General features: G+C 42.6%; 1 protein-coding gene across 6 annotated transcripts in view; it reads right to left on the minus strand.

Moving 5' to 3' along the window:
- Nucleotides 1-22638, minus strand: part of adgrb2 (adhesion G protein-coupled receptor B2) — a 930376-nt gene that overhangs the window by 180495 nt on the left and 727243 nt on the right. For all 6 annotated transcript variants that reach the window (XM_080211622.1, XM_080211621.1, XM_080211620.1 and 3 more), the window contains one exon: nucleotides 14194-14297. In XM_080211622.1, coding sequence (XP_080067748.1) covers nucleotides 14194-14297 — 104 coding nt within the window. The remainder of the gene's footprint in view (nucleotides 1-14193; nucleotides 14298-22638) is intronic.

Raw genomic sequence — 22638 nt, forward strand, 5'->3', positions numbered from 1 at the left:
GAGGCTATTGGAGCTCACTTCAACTGCTCTGCCATCCCATGAAGTGACCCAGGGACTAACAAGCATCCTGAGAAAGGAGTAATTGCTACAACCCATGCCTTTCAACCAGGAGACCCCACCCATCCCAAGTCCTTCTGAATTTCCCACTGCGTCCCAGGCTACAATGCTGTTCTGACTCTTAGGTTGTCTGTCCTCTGAGATTCGTGGCATTCATCAGTCATCCAAGCCCTCCCACTATAAAAATGGGCTGATCTATGCAGTTTCATTCACCTGGCATGACTTTGTGTACATTATTAGTACAAAGAACAACAAAGAACAAAGAACAGTACAGCACAGGAAATAGGCCCTTCAGCCCTCCAAGACTGTGCCGCTCATTGGTCCAACTAGACCATTCGTTTGTATCCCTCCATTCCCAGTCTGCTCATGTGACTATCCAGGTAAGTCTTAAACGATGCCAGTGTGTCTGCCTCCACCACCCTACTTGGCAGTGCATTCCAGGCCCTCACCACCCTCTGTGTAAAAAAACGTCCCTCTGACACTGAGTTATATCTCGCCCCTCTCACCTTGAGCCCGTGACGCCTCGTGATCATCATGTCCGACCTGGGAAAAACCTTCCCACCGTTCACCCTATCTATACCCTTCATAACTTTGTACACCTCTATTAGGTCTCCCCTCATTCTCTGTCTTTCCAGGGAGAACAACCCCAATTTACCCCATCTCTCCTCATAGTTTCCAAATATAGCTCTTTCCCCTTGCTTAATGGTGCACGGCTGTGGCCACTTGGGACTACTCATTCACCTGGAGCCTCCATTGTGCCATGTTCCTCGTAGAGGCTCTTTCAGTGGGCGAAGTGTTGAAAGATTGCGATGTGGAGCTCTCCTGAAAGACTGGTGCAGAACACTCCATTATTCTTTCCAATTTGGCACATAATGCTGAATTAAGTCTGGCCATCCTTCAATTATGATTTCCCACAGTTTCTGTAACGTGGAATCTTTTGCTGTTTTTGCTTTGCACAATTAACAGATGTGCTTTTGCCTGTAAGCCTAATTTGAAACTGCCAATTTTATCAAAACGTTCTTGATATGCAAAAGAGAAACAGAAAATGCTCAATTAACTCAGCAGGTCTGTGGAGAGAACACAGCATCTGTGAAGAAAAAACACTCTGGACGGGACTTTCCAGCTGTGGTCACCCAAGACTGGAATATCCCACCCAAGTTCTTTAGACCTTTGCCTGGTCCGCCCTCATCTGCTATGATTCTCGTGGTGGGTGGGACAGAAAAATTCCCCTTCAGTTTCTCTTCACAGATGCTGCCAGACCTGTTCAGCATATTCAACATTTGTGTTTTTATTTCAGTTCTCCAGCTGCTATTGCAGTATTTTGCTATAGATATTTTCATGTTTGGTTTTGATTTGATTTATTATTGTCATATGTATTTGTATAAAATGAAATGTATTGTTTCTTGTGTGCCATACAAAGCATACCATAAATAGAGAAGGAAAGGAGAAAGTGTAGAAAGTAATGTTACAGTCATAGTTGGGGTGTAGAGAAAGATCAACTTAATATAAGGTACGTCCATTCAAAAGTCCAATGGCATCAGGAAAGAAGCTGTTCTTGAGTTGGTTGGAACATGACCTTAGACTTGAATCTTTTTCCTGTTGGTGGAAATGAGTATGTCCAGGTGCTTTTCCCAGTCAATGGATGGGAGGCTGGTTTGAGTTATGTACTGGCTTCGTTCACAACCTTTCATAGTTTCTTGTGGTCTGGGACAGAGTAGGAGTCATACCAAGCTGTGATAGAACAAGAAAGGATACTTTTCATGGTGCATCTGTAGAAGTTAGTGAGAGTTATAGCGGACATGCCAAATTTCCTTAGCCTCCTGAAGAAGTAGAGGCATTGGTGGGCTATCTTAACTATAGCATTGGAGGGACCAGGACAGGTTGTTGGTGATCTGGAGACATAGAAATTTGAAGCTCTCAGTAAACTGAGATGATTTCTGTGGTTGATCTGCCTTGTGATATCCAGCTATTTCCATGGATTGTTACTAGTGCAAAGTCAAGGCATGCCAGTAGACCTACAATCACTGGGTCTTTAGTTTCCACACTATAGAATATCTGTGATACGCAGGACGATTAATCACACACTAGCAATATGAATCCTGCACATGGAATTAATGAACTGTTGTATGTTTTAAGTTGCGCCGCGACAGGTTTCACCATGCTGGATTTGCATGTGTAGTATGTTGGCAGTTGCCCCTATGCCAATCTTTATCAATAATGAATAGCTGACAATTTTCTTAGGATAGATTATTTGAATTCTAACAAACATCTCGGATGGTGTCACGGTATCGAGATTTTCCATGAGACTGACAGTGTGAAACATGTGTTCATTGCTCTTTCTTTTGTCATGCACATCACCATCACTTTCTGGTTTCTCAATTAAATGTTTCTGACTGCATGCCAGTGTTCATTCTTATTGTTTGAAGATACCAGTTGTGTACAAACTGTATCAGTTCACGGTTCTTTTGTAGTTGCATCAGACTTTACTGTGGTTCACTGCTGCTCCAATGGCCTTTTCTTTCTGGGCATTTCTTTGTGCATGTAGAAGACCACATCTTCCACATATCTTGCTAGGTTTAGGTGTTCAAGTAATTGGAGTTGTACTTTGAGTCTGTAAGCTTCATCATCATGCGAGGATCACTTTGTACTTTTATCCATCCTTGACTAGCTCTTCAATGCTAAATATTTTGATTTATCTAGCAGATCTTTATGGAGTTCTTCCATGCGAGTGGATGCAATCACCGACTCAATTTTGCCTGTTAGCTCTGCGTTTGAAAGAAAATCACTGTACCAAGTGTTTTCACTGGATCTGCCCAAAGTGGTCTGTAGATTCTGTACGCTATTATCGAAGCGCCATGAATACAGAAATTTAACCTGATACAAGCTGGTCTTCCAATGCAGTCTGTATCTTTAGGGGATCCTTTAGTTTTTCTGTTGTTAACCCTGATGTATTCAGCCTGTGCAGACCTTCATTCCCATTCACTATTTGGCATACTTGAATCAAGGAACCACGGGTGGGATTTTAAGGCCTTGTTCAAGCGAGACTGGGGATTCCTGCCCAAAGTCAACAGACATTTCTGTTGACTGCCCCCTGCCCACTCCAAATCCTTGGCTCCATGTGCTGTTTAAAGCTTTTTAGTTCAGGTTATTGGTCCGATGCATCACAATACAAACTAAAATTTTGTAGACATTTTAACAATATCCCTTTTACTTTCTTTCATGTTTTATTCAACTTATTGTTCAGCAGCTCTCAAAGCTACCCATAATGATCACAACTTACACAATTTTGTTTGTCTTTTTGTTTGACCTCCACTCAATTGCTATTGATACAGCCAAAATCCTGGTCACTTGCCTTTACCAACTGAACTAACCCAGTGCTGGTCCTCTCGTTGCGCTGTTCCACTCACTGAACTGACAGGCTATGCACTGCAGTGTCACCATGAGGATTCTTTATCTGGGAACTATCCCATCACTGTGCACTCACCATGCCGAATTCCAACACTCTCCGACACTAAAGACTCATTGTGCTCTGACCAAAAGGTCATGACACTTTTTATGCCATGTAGCACAATCTAAGGCTGTTCACCAAGTCTTGCTGCCAGGTCTTTTGACCACCGCTAAACACCATGTTTTTGTAATGGTATAAACACTCAATACATTGTAGGTTCATTTATTTAAACGAGGCACATGAGAACATATATAAACGGATTAAAAAAAAAGGTGAACACATCAGCAGCAGAGGTTTGTGTGTGTTGCGTTTTGCTCACAGGCCAAAAGGAAACTGAGACTGGATCAGATGATACACTTCCCTTCTAAAGGAATACTACATCACTGCTATCAGGAATATTGCTATTCAGGATTCCTTTCAACACAAGCAGAAAGAAAATGATCTTATCAGGAGTTACTATCTTAATTGGGATTGTCAAAACTTAGTTTTGTGAATTTTTTTAATTAAAATACTGTCTGTGGATGAAATTATCAGAAAAAAGCGGTTGGCAAATGTGGCCAGGTTTATTGATGTGAGAGAACTGAAGCAAATGCAGAGATAGAATGAAATGATCGTTGGAGACTTAAGTTACCAACCTTCTCTTTATTGATGTTAATTAAATTGTTTCATGCTTCTAGTCTCAGAAACTGTTCTCAAACAATTGGGCTCAGCTGTCGGCTGTCCAATTTTACCAAGTAAAAAGTCCGACAACACCAGGTTTAAGTCCGACCGATTTATTTGATAGTAAACTCATTAGCTTTCGAGGTTTCCTTCTTCTTCACATTCACCTGAAGAAGAGGGAAACCTCGAAAGCTAGTGAGTTTACTATCAAATAAATCGGTTGGACTTAAACCTGGTGTTGTCAGACTTTTTACTGTGTTTACCCCAGTCCAACGCTGGCATATCCACATCAATCTTACCAAACCAGTACTGAACTCTGGAACTCAATGTCCCCTGATACCAAATTGTATGGTTTAGCTATCCATGAGATAACTATGCAGAATCATCAACAGAGCTTATTGTTCAAATGTAGAATGAAAATGCATTGCATTTTGCAATTTCTTGCAGCTTCCTTAGAGCCAATGCTGCTGAATTACCTCAGGTAATTTTATTTCTGCCCTTTTTCATGCTTGTCAAGTAACCACCGAAATGAATATTTCCTTCTGGCAGGATGGTCAGTAGTTTTCAGCTATACAGAGACAGCAGGAGGCACCAATTTGTTGGAGCACCTCCCACTTACTGAGAACTTGGCAAGTTGCCCAATAGGCTTAAATCTTTATCTTTCGGATACACAAACTCATTTCCCATTGCATAATTATTACCCATTTAAATAAATGAATCTACATGATATATTTGGATATCTATAAAAATACACGATCAAATTTTGGTCCAGATTTTGCTACTAAAGCCACAAGGCTAAAAATAGAATGGCAGAATCAATCAGCAACGTGGTGATTTTTGATTTGATCTAATATTGTCACATGTATTAGTATACAGTGAAAAGTATTGTTTCTTGCACGCTATACAGATGAAGCATGCCATTCATAGAGACATTGAATGGCACCAAGACCACAAGAAACAACATGAATGTAGCCCAATCCATCATGCAAACCAGTGTTCCATTCATTGACTCTGTCTACATTTCCTGCTGCCTCGGCAAAGCATAATTAAGGACCCCAGGCACCCAGTTGGGAGAAAAGTACAAAATTTGAGGGCATGTACCAACCGACTCAAGAATAGCTTCTTCCCTGCTGCCATCAGACTTTTGAATGGGCCTACCTTGGGTTAAGTTGATCTTTCTCTCCACCAGAGCTATGATGGTAACACTACATTCTGCACTTTCTTCTTTCCTTCTCTATGAATGGTATGCTTTGTCTGTATAACTCGCAAGAAACAATACTTTTCACTGTATACTAATACGTGACAATAATAAATCAAATCAAAAATCACCACATTGCTGGTTGATTTTGCCATTCTATTTTTAGCCTCGTGGCTCGCCACCACATACTTTGGTTATGTGCTCACAAAAGAGAGCACAAATAACCTCCCAAAAGGGTTTAGAGAGAGGACAGAATTGAAGGAAATCAGTATTAGTAAGAAAATGATCTTATCAGGAGTTACTATATTAATTGCGATTGTCAAAACTTAGTTTTGTGAAGTTCTTTTAATTAAATACTGACTGCGCATGAAATTATGAGAAGAAAGTGGTTGGCAAATATGGCTAGGTTTATTGATGTGAGAGAACTGAAGCAAATGGTGCTGGGGAAATTAATGGGCTAACAAACTACCAGGGCCTGATAATCTACACCCTAGAGTATTAAAGGAGGCGACCCTGGAAAGGTTGGATGCACTCGTGGTCAATTCTATAGACCCTTGATTAGTTCCTACAGATTGGAAGGGGGCCTACTATTTATAAAGGGAGAGAGGAAAAAAAAGGGAGAAACGCAGACCAGTCAGCATGATGTCAATAGTGGGGAATATGCTCAAGTCTATTATAAAAAACATCAGACATCTGTTAGTGGGTAGATCGGCACATGCACCCCAGCCACCCATTACCAGCCTCCCAATGGCCTCCCCAATGTCCAGCCCTGACCTACCCCACCGCCAAACTTGATTGCCGGCCTCCTCCACCCCACTGGCTCACCCTTCTCACCTCCTCTCTCCCTCTCCCACCAATCCCTAATGCAGGGTGTGCTGCATTTCGCTGCCATCACTGAGTGCCCTGCCTCCACAGGCCCCACCGTCTTGGCGCTGCCAGGATGCCAGGCTGGCATTGCACAAGGGGCAACTATCCTCCTAAGCGGCCTCATCATGCCTGGTCCCCGTTGATGGGAGCCAGCTTTAATACCTGCTAGTGGGAATCTCTCCTGGTGTGGTGGTGGTGGCAGGCTTGCTAATGACATGGAATCAGCCTTGAGCTGATTTCCGACACGAGGCTGAAGTTTAAAAAAATGGTTTAGGAAAGTTGTGATCCACTGGATGCCGGTCGTGAATCCCACTGACATTTCCTACCCCACTGCAGTACTCGAGCAGCACAGTGGGAAAACTGTGTCCATAAAGTTCTAATAGGGCTAGACAGACTAGATACAGGGACGATGTTTTCCCTCGTTTGGCAGTCTAGAACGAGGTGTACAGTCTCAGGATATGGGGTAGACCATTTAGGACTGAGATGATGAGGAAAAATATCTTCACTCAAAGGATAGTAAACCTGTGGAATCATTGAATATATTCAAGAAAGAGAGGTATTTTAATGGCATGGGGAGAAAGCTGGAACATGGCATTGAGATGGAGGACAACCATGATCACCCTGAATGGCAGAGAAGGCTCAATGGGCCAAATGGCCCACTCCAGCTCTTAGTTTTTGTTTTCCATCTGTTTTATGAAATTGCTGTATTTGCATACTAATCACCAATTAAACTTTCTGCAGCATTTAGGGCAGTTACTTAGAAGCGTTAAGACCCTTTTTTATTTACAAGATTTATGTCCCTGCAATATAATCTCTTCATTCCAGAATAGGAGTTGAATTCCGATAGTGAGTAAATTATTAGAGATTTGTCCATTTTTATCTTATTTTCTTTTTTTTGCTAATTCAAATCTTTTCTTCTCTCTTTGCATTTTTCTTCTGTACTTGATTTGACTCTGAATCACCCTATCACTCTTTCAATTCCTCTGTTCTTTCTCAATCTCTGAGTTTTTTATTAAGCATCACTGGATCCAGTGTTCACTAAAGTCCCCAGATATCCTATCAGCTCAAATTTCCAGCAAAAAATATTTGAGAGAAGAAGTCTAATGGGGCATCACTGAGCAAATATCTGGGCCAATATGCCTTGCAAACTGATACAGCTATATTTATTTAACTTGATGATCCATGTTGTCCGAGTCAAAGGAAAATAAAAATTCCAGTTGATTTGACATGAAGTAATTCAGCCTCAACTGAGATTATGCATTCATTTCTGAATGCCACAATTCAGGAAGGATTGAAAGGTTTTAGAGAGTGCAGTAAAGATTCTCAAGATTGGTTCCAAGGATTAGGAACTTCAGTTACATACAGATTGTAAATGTTGGGACTCTTTTTTCCCTTTGAGAAGAGAAGATTGAGAGATTTGAGGTATTTGTGACAGGTCTGGCCAAAGTAGATAGGGAGAAACCTTTCCCACTGGTGAAATAACCAAGAACAAGAGGACACAAATCAAAAGTAATTGGCAAAAGAAGCAATGGGGGTAAGAAACATTTTCATGCAGCAAGTGGTTAAGATATGGAATCCATTGCCTTTGTGATGGAGACAGGTTCAATCGAGGCATTCTAGAGGAAACTGGGTTGTTATCAAAATAGGAAGAATCTAGTTAGCCTCCCATATGTTGGTTCTACCTCACTGACTACGCAGTATTCTCAAGTTAGTGGACATAGAAGTCCAGTGCCCACCTGACAACCTGGCATTGCCCATTTGCACACAAGTGGGCCAGGGATAGTACCAGAGTATGGTGGGAGAATGATGGCGGCCTTATGCAGAGGGTTTGCTCGACATAGGTGCAGGTCGGCAAGGGGGGTGGTTAGCAAAGGGAGAGGTCAATCTTCGACTGGGGCATAGCATACCAAGCTGTAATACAATCAGAAAGAATGCTTTCTATGGTGCATCTGTAAAAGTAGATGTTGACCTTTCAGGACAATATGAGAGATGGAATTTTCCCCAAAAACAGCAGGATCTTACAGAGTAGTCACGCCGGTCTATCACCATAGCAAGCATGGAAGATCGCGTGTGAGGTCAAAAATCTGATTCGTATCCTTGCTATCTTCCCCACCCCATTTTGCTGGGGAGAACAGCTTCATGTCCTTTCCAGGCATGAAGCCTATTAGCATAGAATTGACTATATTTAAATGTGGTTATTGAGTTCAGCATAGCTCCTTCCACCCTTGTCAGTGAGATGTCTTGCTGGCAAGATTCACTACCACCCTGCAGTAGCAGAGACCAGGCGCCATACCCGAGCTGGGGAGAGTTGGAGGCCATTGAAGTGCTCATTGGGTGATGCCAATCTGGCAGTGTCCACCTGACACCCTGGCATTGCCCAGTTGGGCACAAGTGGGCCAGGGATGGTACCAGAATACAGCGGGACAATGATGGTGGCCTTATGCAGAGGGTTTGCTCGACAGAGGTGATGGTCGGCAAGGGGGGTTGGTTAGCAAAGGGAGAGGTCAATCTTTGACTGGGGCATCCTGTGCAATGGCATCTGAATGCTCTGAAGCCAGCTTCATCGGCAGACATAGGGTCAGCTACTCCACCAGCACAAAGCTCCCAGCTGTCAAAAAAAATTGACAGTGCCAAAGGTTGCAGTGCCAAGCTTACCCAAAAGGCTGATGCTCCTGTTTTCACACTACTGTGATATGTAGGGCGCGATCCTACAACCTCATCCCACCAGTTGCTTGGTGAGGCAAGGTGGCAACGATATTTCAGAAATGTACCTGTTTACAGCCAGTTCCCATTATTATCAGCCATTTTTTCCAGGCTTGATCAGCTTCATTCCCAAAATGTCCGAAGATGGCAATTTGCATGCATTTGAATGTCATTAGTGAAGTGTCAGAGGGTGGATCGAGATTTGTAAGCATGACGTACGGGACTGATGGCAGGACAGAATGGACACTCACCTTTGCACCAAATGAGATCATTTAGTATCTTCCAGCACTGGCGGCCAGGCCTCTGTGCCAGTATGGGCACTGACTTCTGCCGCCAACATCGTCTCCAATGACTTGTTGCCAGCACGATCCCTGGCTTGTTGCTCATCCAGAGGGAAGAAAAGGTCCCTTCTCACCTCCAAAGCATTTAGCAGATGGCCCAGTTTTCTCCATGAACTTTGGGGCTCTTCATCTAGCAGCCATCTTCCTTGCATGACAGTTAGCGTTTATATGCAGCTCTCTATTGTTAACGGTATAGTCACTTTGGGTGAGTCACAAGCCCAGAGAGTCCATGATGATGAGAACCACATTGAGGTTCTTTTATTGCACAAAGTGCCTTAAGATTGCAACTCATCTTACCAAATAAAAACAGTGCCATTCACTCCCGTTTTCTTGCTCCTTTGGCATGTAGAATTTTTTTTATAAGATCATGCCCTCAGAATTTTTCTGGGAAAATCCCACCTTAATGGCCTGATTTAGCAACACTGTGCAATTTCAGAGTGCTAGCACACATCATACAGCCAGCTGGAAGGGTGAGGCCTAAACACATTGGCAATGTCAGGATTCTGAGACTGGGGCATAATTTTTAAAGAGCATCCCAATCTTGAAGTATAATTAAAGACACCCTGCAGCCCCCAACGCCCCCCGCCCCCCCTTCCACAACAAACACACCCACCTCCCCCCACCCCACCATGCAGGCAAACTGTTCCATAGACAGAAGGGAAAGCCCGCCAATGGAGGAGGATAGTTCCACATCACTGTCCAGGGGGCAATACCCAGGCATTTCAACTTGAGGGAGCTTCCGCAGTCCCTTCTCTGCTCATTATCACTGGTTTTAATTTTTGAAAACCAGCAATGAATCGTGCTAGCATCCACACCACCAGGAGGGTCGGATACTTCATGGTGGACATTATAGCATCAACCCTTTAATAACGTTAAAATATTATCATATATGGAAATCAGGTTTATGCATTTGGGGACTCAAACAGATCTTGCTGCCTGCTAAATCCTGTTCCGGCTGCTCACGGGATTTAATAGCCATTATGGGATTTGCGCTGGTGGCTAGCAAGGTCACTAGATTGTGGTCATTGACTCAAGTGTAGTTCCTAACCATCCTTGGTCCAAAGTGACATTCGACCTTTCACATCCATGGCATTGGCTTTATTGTCATCATCACTATTTTACCATTATTCGATAATTGTCGTGCACACTTTAAATTCTATTTCAGTTTTTTGGTGCGCCCAGACAGATCATTGCGGTCTGCAACCTACTGGTAAGCCATTTCAGGATGTGTGAAAAGTGCAATGTTGATCACACTATTTCTCCTCATTACCCTAGGTTTAACAAATGCTGAACATCCTGAAATGCCTCATTCCCCAGTGTTGACAGACCAAGCAAGACCTACACATTGTGATTTTACATTTGAAAATGACACCTTTAAGTACAACAATTCCTTTAGCGGCAGCACTCCATGTTCAGCAGAGCAATGTGGGCTGACTTAGCTACTTTTGCCCATTTCTACACCCTCAGAAGCTAATGATCAACTTCTGAAACTACAAGAGAAGACAAGTTTTTACAAATATATAAAAAGGAAGAGGCTGGCTAGGGTGAACGTTGGACCCTTAGAGGATGAGAGGAGGTCTTAGTGGTAGGGGATGGGGAAATGGCTGAGGCCTTGAATAACTTTTTTGTTTCGGTCTTCATGGAGGAGGATGTGAATAATTTGCCGGGTGTTAATGATGGAAAGATGGTAGGACAGGAGGGTCTCAATGACATTATTGTTACTAGAGAGGCGGTGCTCGACAGACTGGAGGGACTGATTGTGGACAAGTCCCCAGGACTGGATGGAATGCATCCAAGGGTTCTGAAAGAAATGACGGAGGTGATAGTGGATGCCTTGGTGGTTATTTTCCAAACGTTGCTGGATTCCGGGGAAGTGCCGGAAGATTGGAAAACGGCTAATGTTACGCCGTTGTTTAAGAAGGGTGGCAGGCAAAAGGCAGGGAATTATAGGCCGGTTAGTTTAACGTCTGTTGTAGGTAAAATGTTAGAATCCGTCATCAAGGAGGAAATAGCGAGGCATCTTGAGGGGAATTGCTTGATAGAGCAGACGCAGCACGGTTTCGTTAAGGGGAAGTCGTGTCTGACAAATTTATTGGAGTTCTATGAGGATGTGTCTAGGGCGGTGGATAGAGGAGAGCGGGTGGATGTGGTCTTTCTTGATTTTTAGAAGGCGTTTGACAAGGTACCTCACAAGAGGTTATTGCAGAAGGTAAGGGGACATGGAGTTGGGGGTAGGGTGTTAGCGTGGATAGAGGATTGGTTGTCAAATAGGAGGCAGAGAGTGGGGGTCAATGGGTGCTATTCGGATTGGTGGTTGGTGACTAGTGGAGTGCCCCAGGGATCGGTGCTGGGGCCTCAGCTATTTACCATTTATATAGATGATCTGGAGGAGGGAACCGAGTGTATGGTGTCGAAATTTGCTGATGACACCAAGATTGGTGGAACGGCAAATTGTGCGGAGGGTGTGGAGAGTCTGCAGAAGGATATAGATAGGCTGGGCGAATGGGCCAGGAACTGGCAAATGGAATTTAATGTTGGCAAGCGCGAGGTGGTCCACTTTGGTAGGAATAACGGTAGGAAGGACTATTACTTATGTGGTGAAAAACTGCAGCAGGCGACAGTGCAGAGGGACCTCGGGGTCCTTGTGCATGAGTCGCAAAAACCCAGCCTGCAGGTGCAGCAGGTGGTCAGGAAGGCGAATGGGATGCTGACCTTCATAGCGAGGGGGATTGAATATAAAAGTAGGGAGGTCTTGCTGCAGCTGTATAGGGCATTGGTGAGGCCGCGGCTGGAGTACTGTGTGCAGTTTTGGTCGCCGCACTTACGCAAGGATATTTTGGCCTTGGAGGGAGTGCAGAGGAGGTTTACTAGGCTGATGCCGGAATTGAGGGTGTTGAGCTATGAGGAGAGGCTGATTAAACTAGGCTTGTACTCGTTAGAGTTTAGAAGAATGAGGGGAGATCTCATTGAGACATATAAGATGATGAATGGGATGGATAGGATAGAGGTGGAGAGACTCTTCCCACTCAGAAAGGACAGTGGGACTAGGGGGCACAGCCTCAAGATAAAGGGGGGGCGGTTTAGAACGGATTTGAGGAGGAACTTCTTCACTCAAAGGGTGGTGAATTCTCTGCCCATTGAAGTGGTGGATGCTGCCTCGCTAAATATTTTTAAGACGCGGGTTGATGGGTTTTTGATAAGCGAAGGGATTAAGGGTTATGGGGAGAGGGCGGGAAAGTGAAACTGAGCCACGACAGATCAGCCATGATCTTATTGAATGGCGGGGCAGGCTCGAAGGGCTCGATGGCCTACTCCTGCTCCTATTTCTTATATTCTTATGTCCTTATGACCAATGTGGATGATAAAAATGAGGGTACAGAATTGCCAAGTTGACAGTTGGACAACAAGTTAACATCCAGGATCCCACAGAAGGTTAGTGGCAACCAGGCAACATGACAAGGATTTTTCCAGAGCCAAGATCCTATGGAATCAATGACGGGAATAATTAAATGCATTATTAAACTGCACTGAACACAACTCAATCTGCTACAGTGAAAAGAGGGCAAATCAGGTCCTTCTAGCTCCTCAACAACCATGCAGTCCTTCTGCATGTGGACAGGATCCAAAATGCAATCAAGAAAAACTTCCAAAAATGACAATTCCACAGCTGAGCAATTACAGACACCTCCAGACAAGGTTGCCATTGTAAGATCTCGGCTTACCAGCAACTCACCTCTGCACTTTAGAAACTCAGTTTCATCAGTTCTGTACACCTACATAATTATAACTGTATATGAAATGTATTGGAAGGTGGGGAGAAAATATCTGTTGAAAAAAAGAAACGAGGATGTTGTAACATTCCTTGATGGCATAGTAACATTTCATCACCAAAAGGGAAATTTGTCATGTGATCCAGTCTCAGTTTCGCTTTGGCCTATGAAGAGAATACAGCACACAGCTTCCGGCTTTCTATCCAAGAATATATGTTTTCGCGTGCTTAATTTTAAAAAATGAACCAACAACAAGTTTACAAGATTGGTGTCTTTATATCATTATAAAAACACAGCAAGCAACATGTACTCTTTAAAGAGATTAATAGCAAACCGTTGCTTAATATCCTGATGGTCAGACAGCAGTTATGTTTTTGCACAACGGGATTGTTATATTACTTTTGTTTAGTGGCAATGACCATTCCTACATGTCCTACTTACCTTATCTGCTCATTGTTTAGGTACATGTAGTGAGAACCAGAGTCATTGAACATAAAATACTTATCCCTGTATTCTGTTTTATTGCAATATACATCTGTCTCCAAAGGCCAGATAAATAAACACTCTTCTCAAACTGAGGCATAGACTCTAAATCCAGAAACAAATCTATTTTACAGTGAGCAGATAAATGAGTTGCATTCAGTGCAGTTTTAATGATGAACTTAATTATTCTCCTGAAACATAATCACTCTCTACATCTCTCATGAGTACCTTGGCTGTAATTGATAGCTTGGCTCCATTCACTTTGCAAAATCTATCATGGTTGGAAATAGTGCAAACAGCTATCAAAAACTGTGGGCTAGATTAAAACCAGTGAATCTGCATTCGATATACGTGAGCATGTTAAACTCTCTTTGTTGCAAAGAAACCAACCGTCAGGCTGTAATATATATTCCTGTAGGTTGAAGGAAAGTAATAACTAGATAACAAAATAAGAAAAAAATTAAACTTCTTTTCTGTCATGAGTGCATAAAAACATGACTTCTGGTTAAATGAACAACTATAACATTTGATAGCAGAATTAATGAATACTCCACTGCCTATTTTGTAATCAGAACACAGTGAAGAGGACTGCACAGAGCAATATTATTATGGTGCAGTTTTAACAATTGCTATTTTGCATGTAATTACAACATTGATGTACAGTACCTCCAAAAAGCAGCATATACAGCCAGCAATGTCAAAAGAGCCATGCAGGCAATTCCACATCCAATCATTAGTGGGACAGATGGCACTCCTGTAGATTCCATGCTCTGAAAAGTAAATCAAAGATTTTCTCAGGATACAGCAACACTGCTACTGTTTCTGTGTTTGCACAATTGTAAATACAGAATATAAATATTTGCATTATATGGCAATTTATCGCGTTGACACATCTCAGAGTACATCACAAAATTCATTTATTTCAAAATGCACTGATTTTTATGAAGTAAAATGGAATAACATACCAATTCTGTGCATGCACAATTGTGCACAAGGTTGCAATCTTTATGAGGGAAGTGTGTAACAGGGCGCATGCACGATCATCACTGGCCTTTCAATTGCTAAGATTACAGCACTGGCAACATCAATCTCATCCCAAACCTCACAGTCAGGGCTGGAAAGAGCAAGTGGCAAATGGAGCACACTTCCTCTGCTGCCACCCATCCTAACCCCCAATCCCAAATTAAAATGACACATCTCATTGGTGCATTTGTAGAAATTTATTACACAAGAAATATTGAGAGAATTGGCAGGGGAGAGAAATCAGGAGAAACAAGACAGGGAAATGGCTAGGCCCCAAGTGCTCCCCTGCTCAGGGCTCAAGAAGTGTGGAATTGTTGAGGATTGGGATGCTAGTTGTCTAGTTAGCCAGGTGTTTGGTGAGGGTTTAATGTATCTAATATTTCCTGGGTAACTATCGAAATAAGTAAGTTGGAACTATTTGGAGTCTACCCAGTATGTGGTATGCAAATTTAAAGCAATCAGATAACTAGACATGAAATACATAAAGATCTTCTAATAACTTGAAATAGGGTAGGTACATTGGAACACAGCTGAGTATTTTACACCTTGAGCCTGTTCCTTATTCATTGAACATAAGAACATAAGAAATAGGAGCAGGAGTAGGCTATCTAGCCCTTCGAGCCTGCCCCGCCATTCAATAAGATCATGGCTGATCTGTCGCAGCTCAGTTCCACTTTCCCGCCCTCTCCCCATAACCCTTAATCCCCTCACTTATCAAAAACCCATCAACCCACGTCTTAAAAATATTTAGCGAGGCAGCCTCCACCACTTCAACGGGCAGAGAATTCCAGAGATTCACCACCCTTTGAGTGAAGAAGTTCCTTCTTAACTCCGTTCTAAACCGCCCCCCCTTTATCTTGAGGCTGTGCCCCCTAGTCCTACTGTTCTTTCTGAGCGGGAAGAGTCTCTCCACCTCTATCCTATCCATCCCATTCATCATCTTATATGTCTCAATGAGATCTCCCCTCATTCTTCTAAACTCTAACGAGTACAAGCCTAGTTTATTCAGCCTCTCCTCATAGCTTAACACCCTCAACTCCGGCATCAGCCTAGTAAACCTCCTCTGCACTCCCTCCAAGGCCAAAATATCCTTGCGTAAGTGCGGCGACCAAAACTGCACACAGCACTCCAGCTGCGACCTCACCAGTGCCCTATACAGCTGCAGCAAGACCTCCCTACTTTTATATTCAATCCCCCTCGCTATGAAGGCCAGCATCCCATTAGCCTTCCTGACCACCTGCTGCACCTGCAGGCTGGGTTTTTGCGACTCATGCACAGGACCCTGAGGTCCCTCTGCACTGTCGCCTGCTGCAGTTTTTCGCCACGTAAGTAATAGTCCTTCCTACCATTATTCCTACCAAAGTGGACCACCTCGCGCTTGCCAACATTAAATTCCATTTGCCAGTTCCTGGCCCATTCGCCCAGCCTATCTATATCCTTCTGCAGACTCTCCACACCCTCCGCACAATTTGCCGTTCCCCCAATCTTGGAGTCATCAGCAAATTTCGACACCATACACTCGGTTCCCTCCTCCAGATCATCTATATAAATGGTAAATAGCTGAGGCCCCAGCACCGACCCCTGGGGCACTCCACTAGTCACCAACCGCCAATCCGAATAGCACCCATTGACCCCCCACTCTCTGCCTCCTATTTGACAGCCAATCCTCTATCCACGCTAACACCCTACCCCCAACTCCATGTCCCCTTACCTTCTGCAATAACTCTTGTGAGGTACCTTGTCAAACGCCTTCTGAAAATCAAGGAAGACCACATCCACCGGCTCTCTTCTATCCACCGCCCTAGACACATCCTCATAGAACCCCAATAAATTTGTCAGACACGACTTCCCCTTAACGAAACCGTGCTGCGTCTGCTCTATCAAGCAATTCCCTTCAAGATGCCTCGCTATTTCCTCCTTGATGACGGATTCTAACATTTTATCTACAACAGACGTTAAACTAACCGGCCTATAATTCCCTGCCTTTTGCCTGCCACCCTTCTTAAACAACGGCGTAACGTTAGCTGTGTTCCAATCTTCCGGCACTTCCCCGGAATCCAGCAACGTTTGGAAAATAACCACCAAGGCATCCACTATCACCTCCGTCATTTCTTTCAGAACCCTTGGATGCATTCCATCCGGTCCTGGGGACTTGTCCACAATCAGTCCCTCCAGTCTGTCGAGCACCGCCTCTCTAGTAACAATAATGTCATTGAGACCCTCCAGTCCTACCATCTTTCCATCGCTAACACCCGGCAAATTATTCACATCCTCCTCCGTGAAGACCGAAACAAAAAAGTTATTCAAGGCCTCAGCCATTTCCCCATCCCCTACCACTAAGTCCCCCCTCTCATCCTCTAAGGGTCCAACGTTCACCCTAGCCAGCCTCTTCCTTTTTATATATTTATAAAAACTCTTGCTTTTTTTTATATTAAGCGCTAGCCCAGCTTCATAGTTTATCCTACCCTTCTCATTGTGATCATGGTTGATCTGTATTCTAACTCAGGGTACCAGCCTTGGTTTCAAATATTGTAACTATTAATTCCACTAGCATCCACTGCTTTTTGTGTAAGACATTCCACACTTCTACCCAACTTGGTGTGAATATGTGTTCCCCAACTTCTCCTCTGAACGTCCTGGCTCTGATTTTAAGGTTATGTCCCCTTTTTTTTACCTAACATTGTAAGAGAGTGTTCCAACTTGAAACATTAGTCTCATATGGTGTATTTCTTTTGTATTTTGTTAGGTAGAAACACTTGTGGAAACTGAGAGAACTCAGACCTCTTTTTCTTTCAACAATAAAAATATTTAGTAAAGTAGCAGAAAGATCTTGAAACATGATCAAGCACTTGGTTGCTCGCAGAAGACAAACCCAAAAGCATCTAGTTCCCCTGTAATCTTGAACACCACTGAGATCCGTCCGTTCCCAAACAACATCCATAAATCTACTGGTCAAATCTAGCCAGTGACTATCATGCTGTACAGCTTAAATGACCAAGACTTGGGAATGGTTTTCAGTTCAGCAAAGAAAATGATCTTTTGTCAAGTGCTTCAACTCTGACTGAGCTGTTTCCTGAGATGGCTGCCCTTCTCTCTTCTGCTGTTGCTTCTTCAGCTCAATCTGTTTACTGCTTCCTGAACACAACCCTCTGACGATTGAAATGTATCAATTGCAGAGAACACCCTGTTCCCTTTGTCGTTGCCCAGGTATGGTTTTAAAACATAGATTTTGTAGTTCGATTTTACTTTTGCACAAAATACAATTGTTTTGTGCAATACAATACAAAACAATTTTAATAGCATTCTAACATCTTGTGACAACTTGTCCTAGACTCTCCACTAGTGAAAAAGGTTTATCCGTATCTATTTCATCTTTAACAAACAGAATCAGATTACCCTTAACCTTCTATATTCCAGGTAAAACGAGATGAACCTAATTTATGGAATATCTCATCACAATCATATTGAAATATTGTGGGGAACTTGAACTGTATTATTTTCTAATGTGTGTTGTTCAGATCTAAAAAGAGTATTCCAAATGTAGTTTAACCAGGGCTTTGTATAGCTTTAGAAAGACAAGGCTCTACCATTTTGTGTTCTAGCCATCGAGCTTTAAAGTTTAATTTTCCAATTGTCTTTTTTATCCATTTTTGTATCTCACCAATACACTCTTGCGATCCATACACATGGAACTCCTTAATCTCTATAGATCGCCATAGTTCCTGGCTTTTCCACTTTAAAAATTACATCAGATATTTCCTTGATTCTAAATCAGGCTTGTTCATCCTGCAGTACACAAATTCTCCCAATGTGGCCCCTGAAGGCACTTTACAAGCTGCTGGCAAATGGAGTGGAAGAGTTTGAAAGGAACTGTTTCTCCAATTATTTGTGATCCTATCTGCAGTAAATGTGAAGGAGCAGTGAACACCAGCATCACTGGTTTGCTACAAGGTTTTCGGGATGGGGGAAAGAGTGACTAGTTGGAGGACACGTTGAGGGGGAAGATGGTGCTCAACTGGGCCAGGCAGGTTGGATGGGAGAGGAAGGGAAAAACTGTCAGTCCTGGTGGGAAGAGGCTGACTATGGTGTTGGGGTAGTGGCGTATAGACTCACTGCCTTGGGTGTGACTGTGGGAGATAGAGGGAGTAAGAATGTGTGCATGATTTTTCAGTCGCGCTCACCCCAAGACTGGAAATTCCTGCCCGAGGTCAACAGACCTTTGTATGGTCTGTGTCCTGCCTGTGGAGATTCCCATGGTGGACAGGATGTAAAAATTCCACCTGTGTCTGGTTCACTTGCAATCTTACTCAGTGACTCAGCCTCACACAACTACAGTTGCGTCAGGAGATTGGGTGTGAACAGATCACACACACTCTTACCTTCTATCTTTCAAATGGTCATCTTTATTAATGGCACTTTTAAAATTATCAATTTATTTCTTGGACATTGTAATATATTTTCTCAGCAAGTTGTTTCTTCATTCCTCAACTTTATTTTGAAATGCATGTTAATATTGTGCCAAACCTTATTTTTCCAAAATCTGCCCATTGGCCTCTTGAGTGAGGAAAAAAATTGAAATGTCACATGCAAAAAAGGTATGACAAGCTTATTATAAATGAATGGCCTCACACTTACCTATACTGGAACTTATCTGCCAAAGTTTTGCCCACAGTCACACCCATGCAGGTGTACCCATAAATGCATGGAAACAGAATACTTTAATTTGTTTAAGAACAGCATGGTGAATTAATAATTTGCATTCTAAAAAGATGGAATAAAGGGCATTAGGTGACCCTCCTCCTTGCTGCAAATATATTTGAAACTGCAAAACTTGCAAAATCTCACTAACTGTCCTGTTTGGAGACAATACACTTCTCTTTAACCTGTGCTTAACCCTCTCTCCACTTACATTAGCTGTACCTTTAAGACTTGATTACCTGTGAAGACTTGTATTCCAATCATTATTTTGTAAATTGAGTTTGTGTCTTTATATACCCTGTCTGTGAACAGAATTCCTACTCACCTGATGAAGGGGCAGCAAGCACTCTGAAAGCTAGTGACTTTTGCTACCAAATAAACCTGTTGGACTTTAACCTGGTGTTGTGAGAATTCTTACTGTAAATGCTTTGTTGTCAGGAGAAGGCACTGTGAATTCATCACCAGAGCCCTCCAACCTATGTTTTCTCAGTAAAAGAAATTGTCAGGCTTGTAGTATTTCCAGCTTTTATCTTAAAAGTCAAGAGTAATGGTAACTTTTTGAATACTTTTAAAAACCTAAGTACATGTCACCTCTTTAGAAATCACCTTCTCTTGTGTGAGTCTGTTATTATAATTACATTTGGGTATTAAAATTAAACATTTACTTATTTTTTAAATTCGTGATAAAATACTTTTTCTTTAAAACACGACTTGTTACGGTTAGTCAAGATGGAAAAAATGGGAATCATTTTATCACCCTTCCCCTGCCCGTAACACCACTCACTTAATCTATCAACATCACAGTAATTTTAAACTGCTTTCTACATTACTCTGCCACTAAACCATGTACCATCATTAAACTTTGATAAATGGCTGTCTGATGCATTATCTAAATCACTAAGTATACTGATTAGTTGAAACATCTACATCGATCCTTTAGTAACACCACAAGTCATTTCCAACCAATTCAAAAATATAACCATAACCTTTAATCCCTGTCAGTAGGGGTGGCACATTGGTTAGCACTGCTGCCTCTCAGCACCAGGGGCCTGGGTTTAATTCTGGCCTCGGGCAGTGTCAGTGCAGTGTCTCCATATTCTCCCTGTGTCTGCGTAGGTTTACTCTGGGTGCTCTGGTTTCCTTCCACAGTCTGAAAGACATGCTGGTTGGTGCACTAGCCATGCTAAATTCTCCAGCAGTGTATCTGAACTGGCGCCAGAGTGTGGCAACTAGGGGATTTTCACAGTAACTTCATTGCAATGTTAACGTAAGCCTACTTGTGACACTCATAAATAAACTTTAACAAAAAAATTGTCTTCAATTTTGTGGGCGTTAATTTTAGCTCATGGTGTCTCATGTGGAACCCTTACTGAATATCTTCTGGAAGGCCATGTAAGGCTACATCCAGAGGCATTTCCCTAACTACTACTTCATTTAGTTTCTCATAACATTCAGACAGCTTTGTTAGGGGTGACCTATGTTTATAAATCCATGTTGCCCTTACTAGACTGCTTAAATTTCTCCAAGAATGCAGTACCCTATTTTTAATTATAGATACAAAGAGCATCCCCAAAACAGTCATTGACTAACAAATCTATAATCTATCTACCTTTTCTTCTCTTTTACTGTACTTAAATAATGGATTTACATTTGCAATCCAAACAGACAATTCCTAAATTGAAAGAAATGTGGAAGATTATGGTTGAAATAATTACTATTTCACTATCTACAGCCTACAGCCTTTTAAACCATAAGGTCTTGGAGCTTTGTCAGTATTTAGTGCTATCATTTATTTTTAAAACTGCTTTCTTGCAAAGTTAACTGTACTGAATTCCAGTCCTTGACTCATTATTAGTTTCCCCTAAATGTCATATAGCCTCTTCGTCCACTGTGATGACTGATGAAAAATAATAATTTGACAACTCTGCCACTTTATTTTCAGTTATTTCAGCCACATTTGTTTTTAAAGGCTGCACATTACAACTGCTTCATCTTTTTCTTCTAATGTATTTGTAAGAAGCCCTTGTTGTTCAGTTTCAGCAGTCCCTACCACTGGACCAGAAGCTCTAGGTTCAAGTCCAATAAAAAGTCTCACAACACCAGGTTAAAGTCCAACAGGTTTATTTGGCAGCATTAGCTTTTGGAGCCTCAAGCTTCTTCTTCAAGTGAGTGAGGACTTGTGTTCACAAACAGGGCATAAACATGCTCTGATTGTGAACACAAGTCCTCACTCACCTGAAGAAGGCACCTGAGGCTCCAAAAGCTAGAGCTGCCAAATAAACCTGTTGGACTTTAACCTGGTGTTGTGGGACTTCTTACTAAGCTTACCCCAGTCCAACACCGGCACCTGCATTTCAAGTCCAATGCCAGTACTTTTTATTCACAGAAGGAGAGTTCACTGCAGTTCAACAGGCTGACAATGTGCTTGGTAATGCTTCCACCACTTGCCCCACTATTCCCCAAAGGGTGTGTGAAGATATACTATATTTATAACTCTTTTGCCTGTGAAATTGGACAGGGTCTGAAAATGGGTGAAGGTATTGTAATGTGTCATTAACTTGTGCCCATTACTTCCAATCAGGTAGCTTGGCAGGCTTGGTGCTGCCTGCTCATTTGAAGAGTTGCTTACAGCAAGCACCAAATGTGCTACTGAGTGACTCACCAGGGTGCCCAAGTTTGTGTGATACAAGCACCACATGAAGCCAGCCTGCACATCTTAAAGTATTCTGACTGGTATAGGTGCTGGAACCGGTTACAAAAGGTAGTCAGCAAGAACACTGAATTATAGCACAGTGGGGCACAGCATATGCTCCAAGGTTCTCTGACATTTTGCTGATGCCTTTGTGGAGCCGATAGACAGTAGGTAACATGTCTTCTATCCACAGGGGGCACAGGAGGCCCTCCAAACTATGCAAAAGTAATGCAAGTAGATAGCAATGTCAGTCAATGTTCAGAATGTACATTAAAAACATTGATGTACTGCAGAAAAACTTGAACAAATTCACCAGTGGTGTAGATGTGCAAAGTCATTCTTTTAACAACCACATCCATACAGACATTGGAACACGCTGTTGGACAAGGGGAACACTCCGAAACCCCAAAACGCACAAATGGATCCATCCCACCAAATTCTTCCCACCCATAGAAAAGGAGAACAAACTCCCCCCCAAAAAGAATAAAATTTCCTCCCTGCCCAATGGAGGAGAATTACCTCCTGCCTGTGCGCCTGGAATGCCCATTTACCGTACCCCTTGGCATATCCCTCAACCTCCAGGACTGAAGGAACCTCCATGTCCCCTGAATGGTCATCATGAATAATTTTCACTCTTTAAGCCAGTAGTGGTTTGCTCTGGCATGATTTTATGGTGTCAATTTTTGTATGGTTACACT

The sequence above is a fragment of the Carcharhinus amblyrhynchos genome, chromosome 24, assembly GCF_965287045.1.
Source record: "Carcharhinus amblyrhynchos chromosome 24, sCarAmb.v2.hapA, whole genome shotgun sequence".
Classification (NCBI taxonomy): domain Eukaryota; kingdom Metazoa; phylum Chordata; class Chondrichthyes; order Carcharhiniformes; family Carcharhinidae; genus Carcharhinus; species Carcharhinus amblyrhynchos.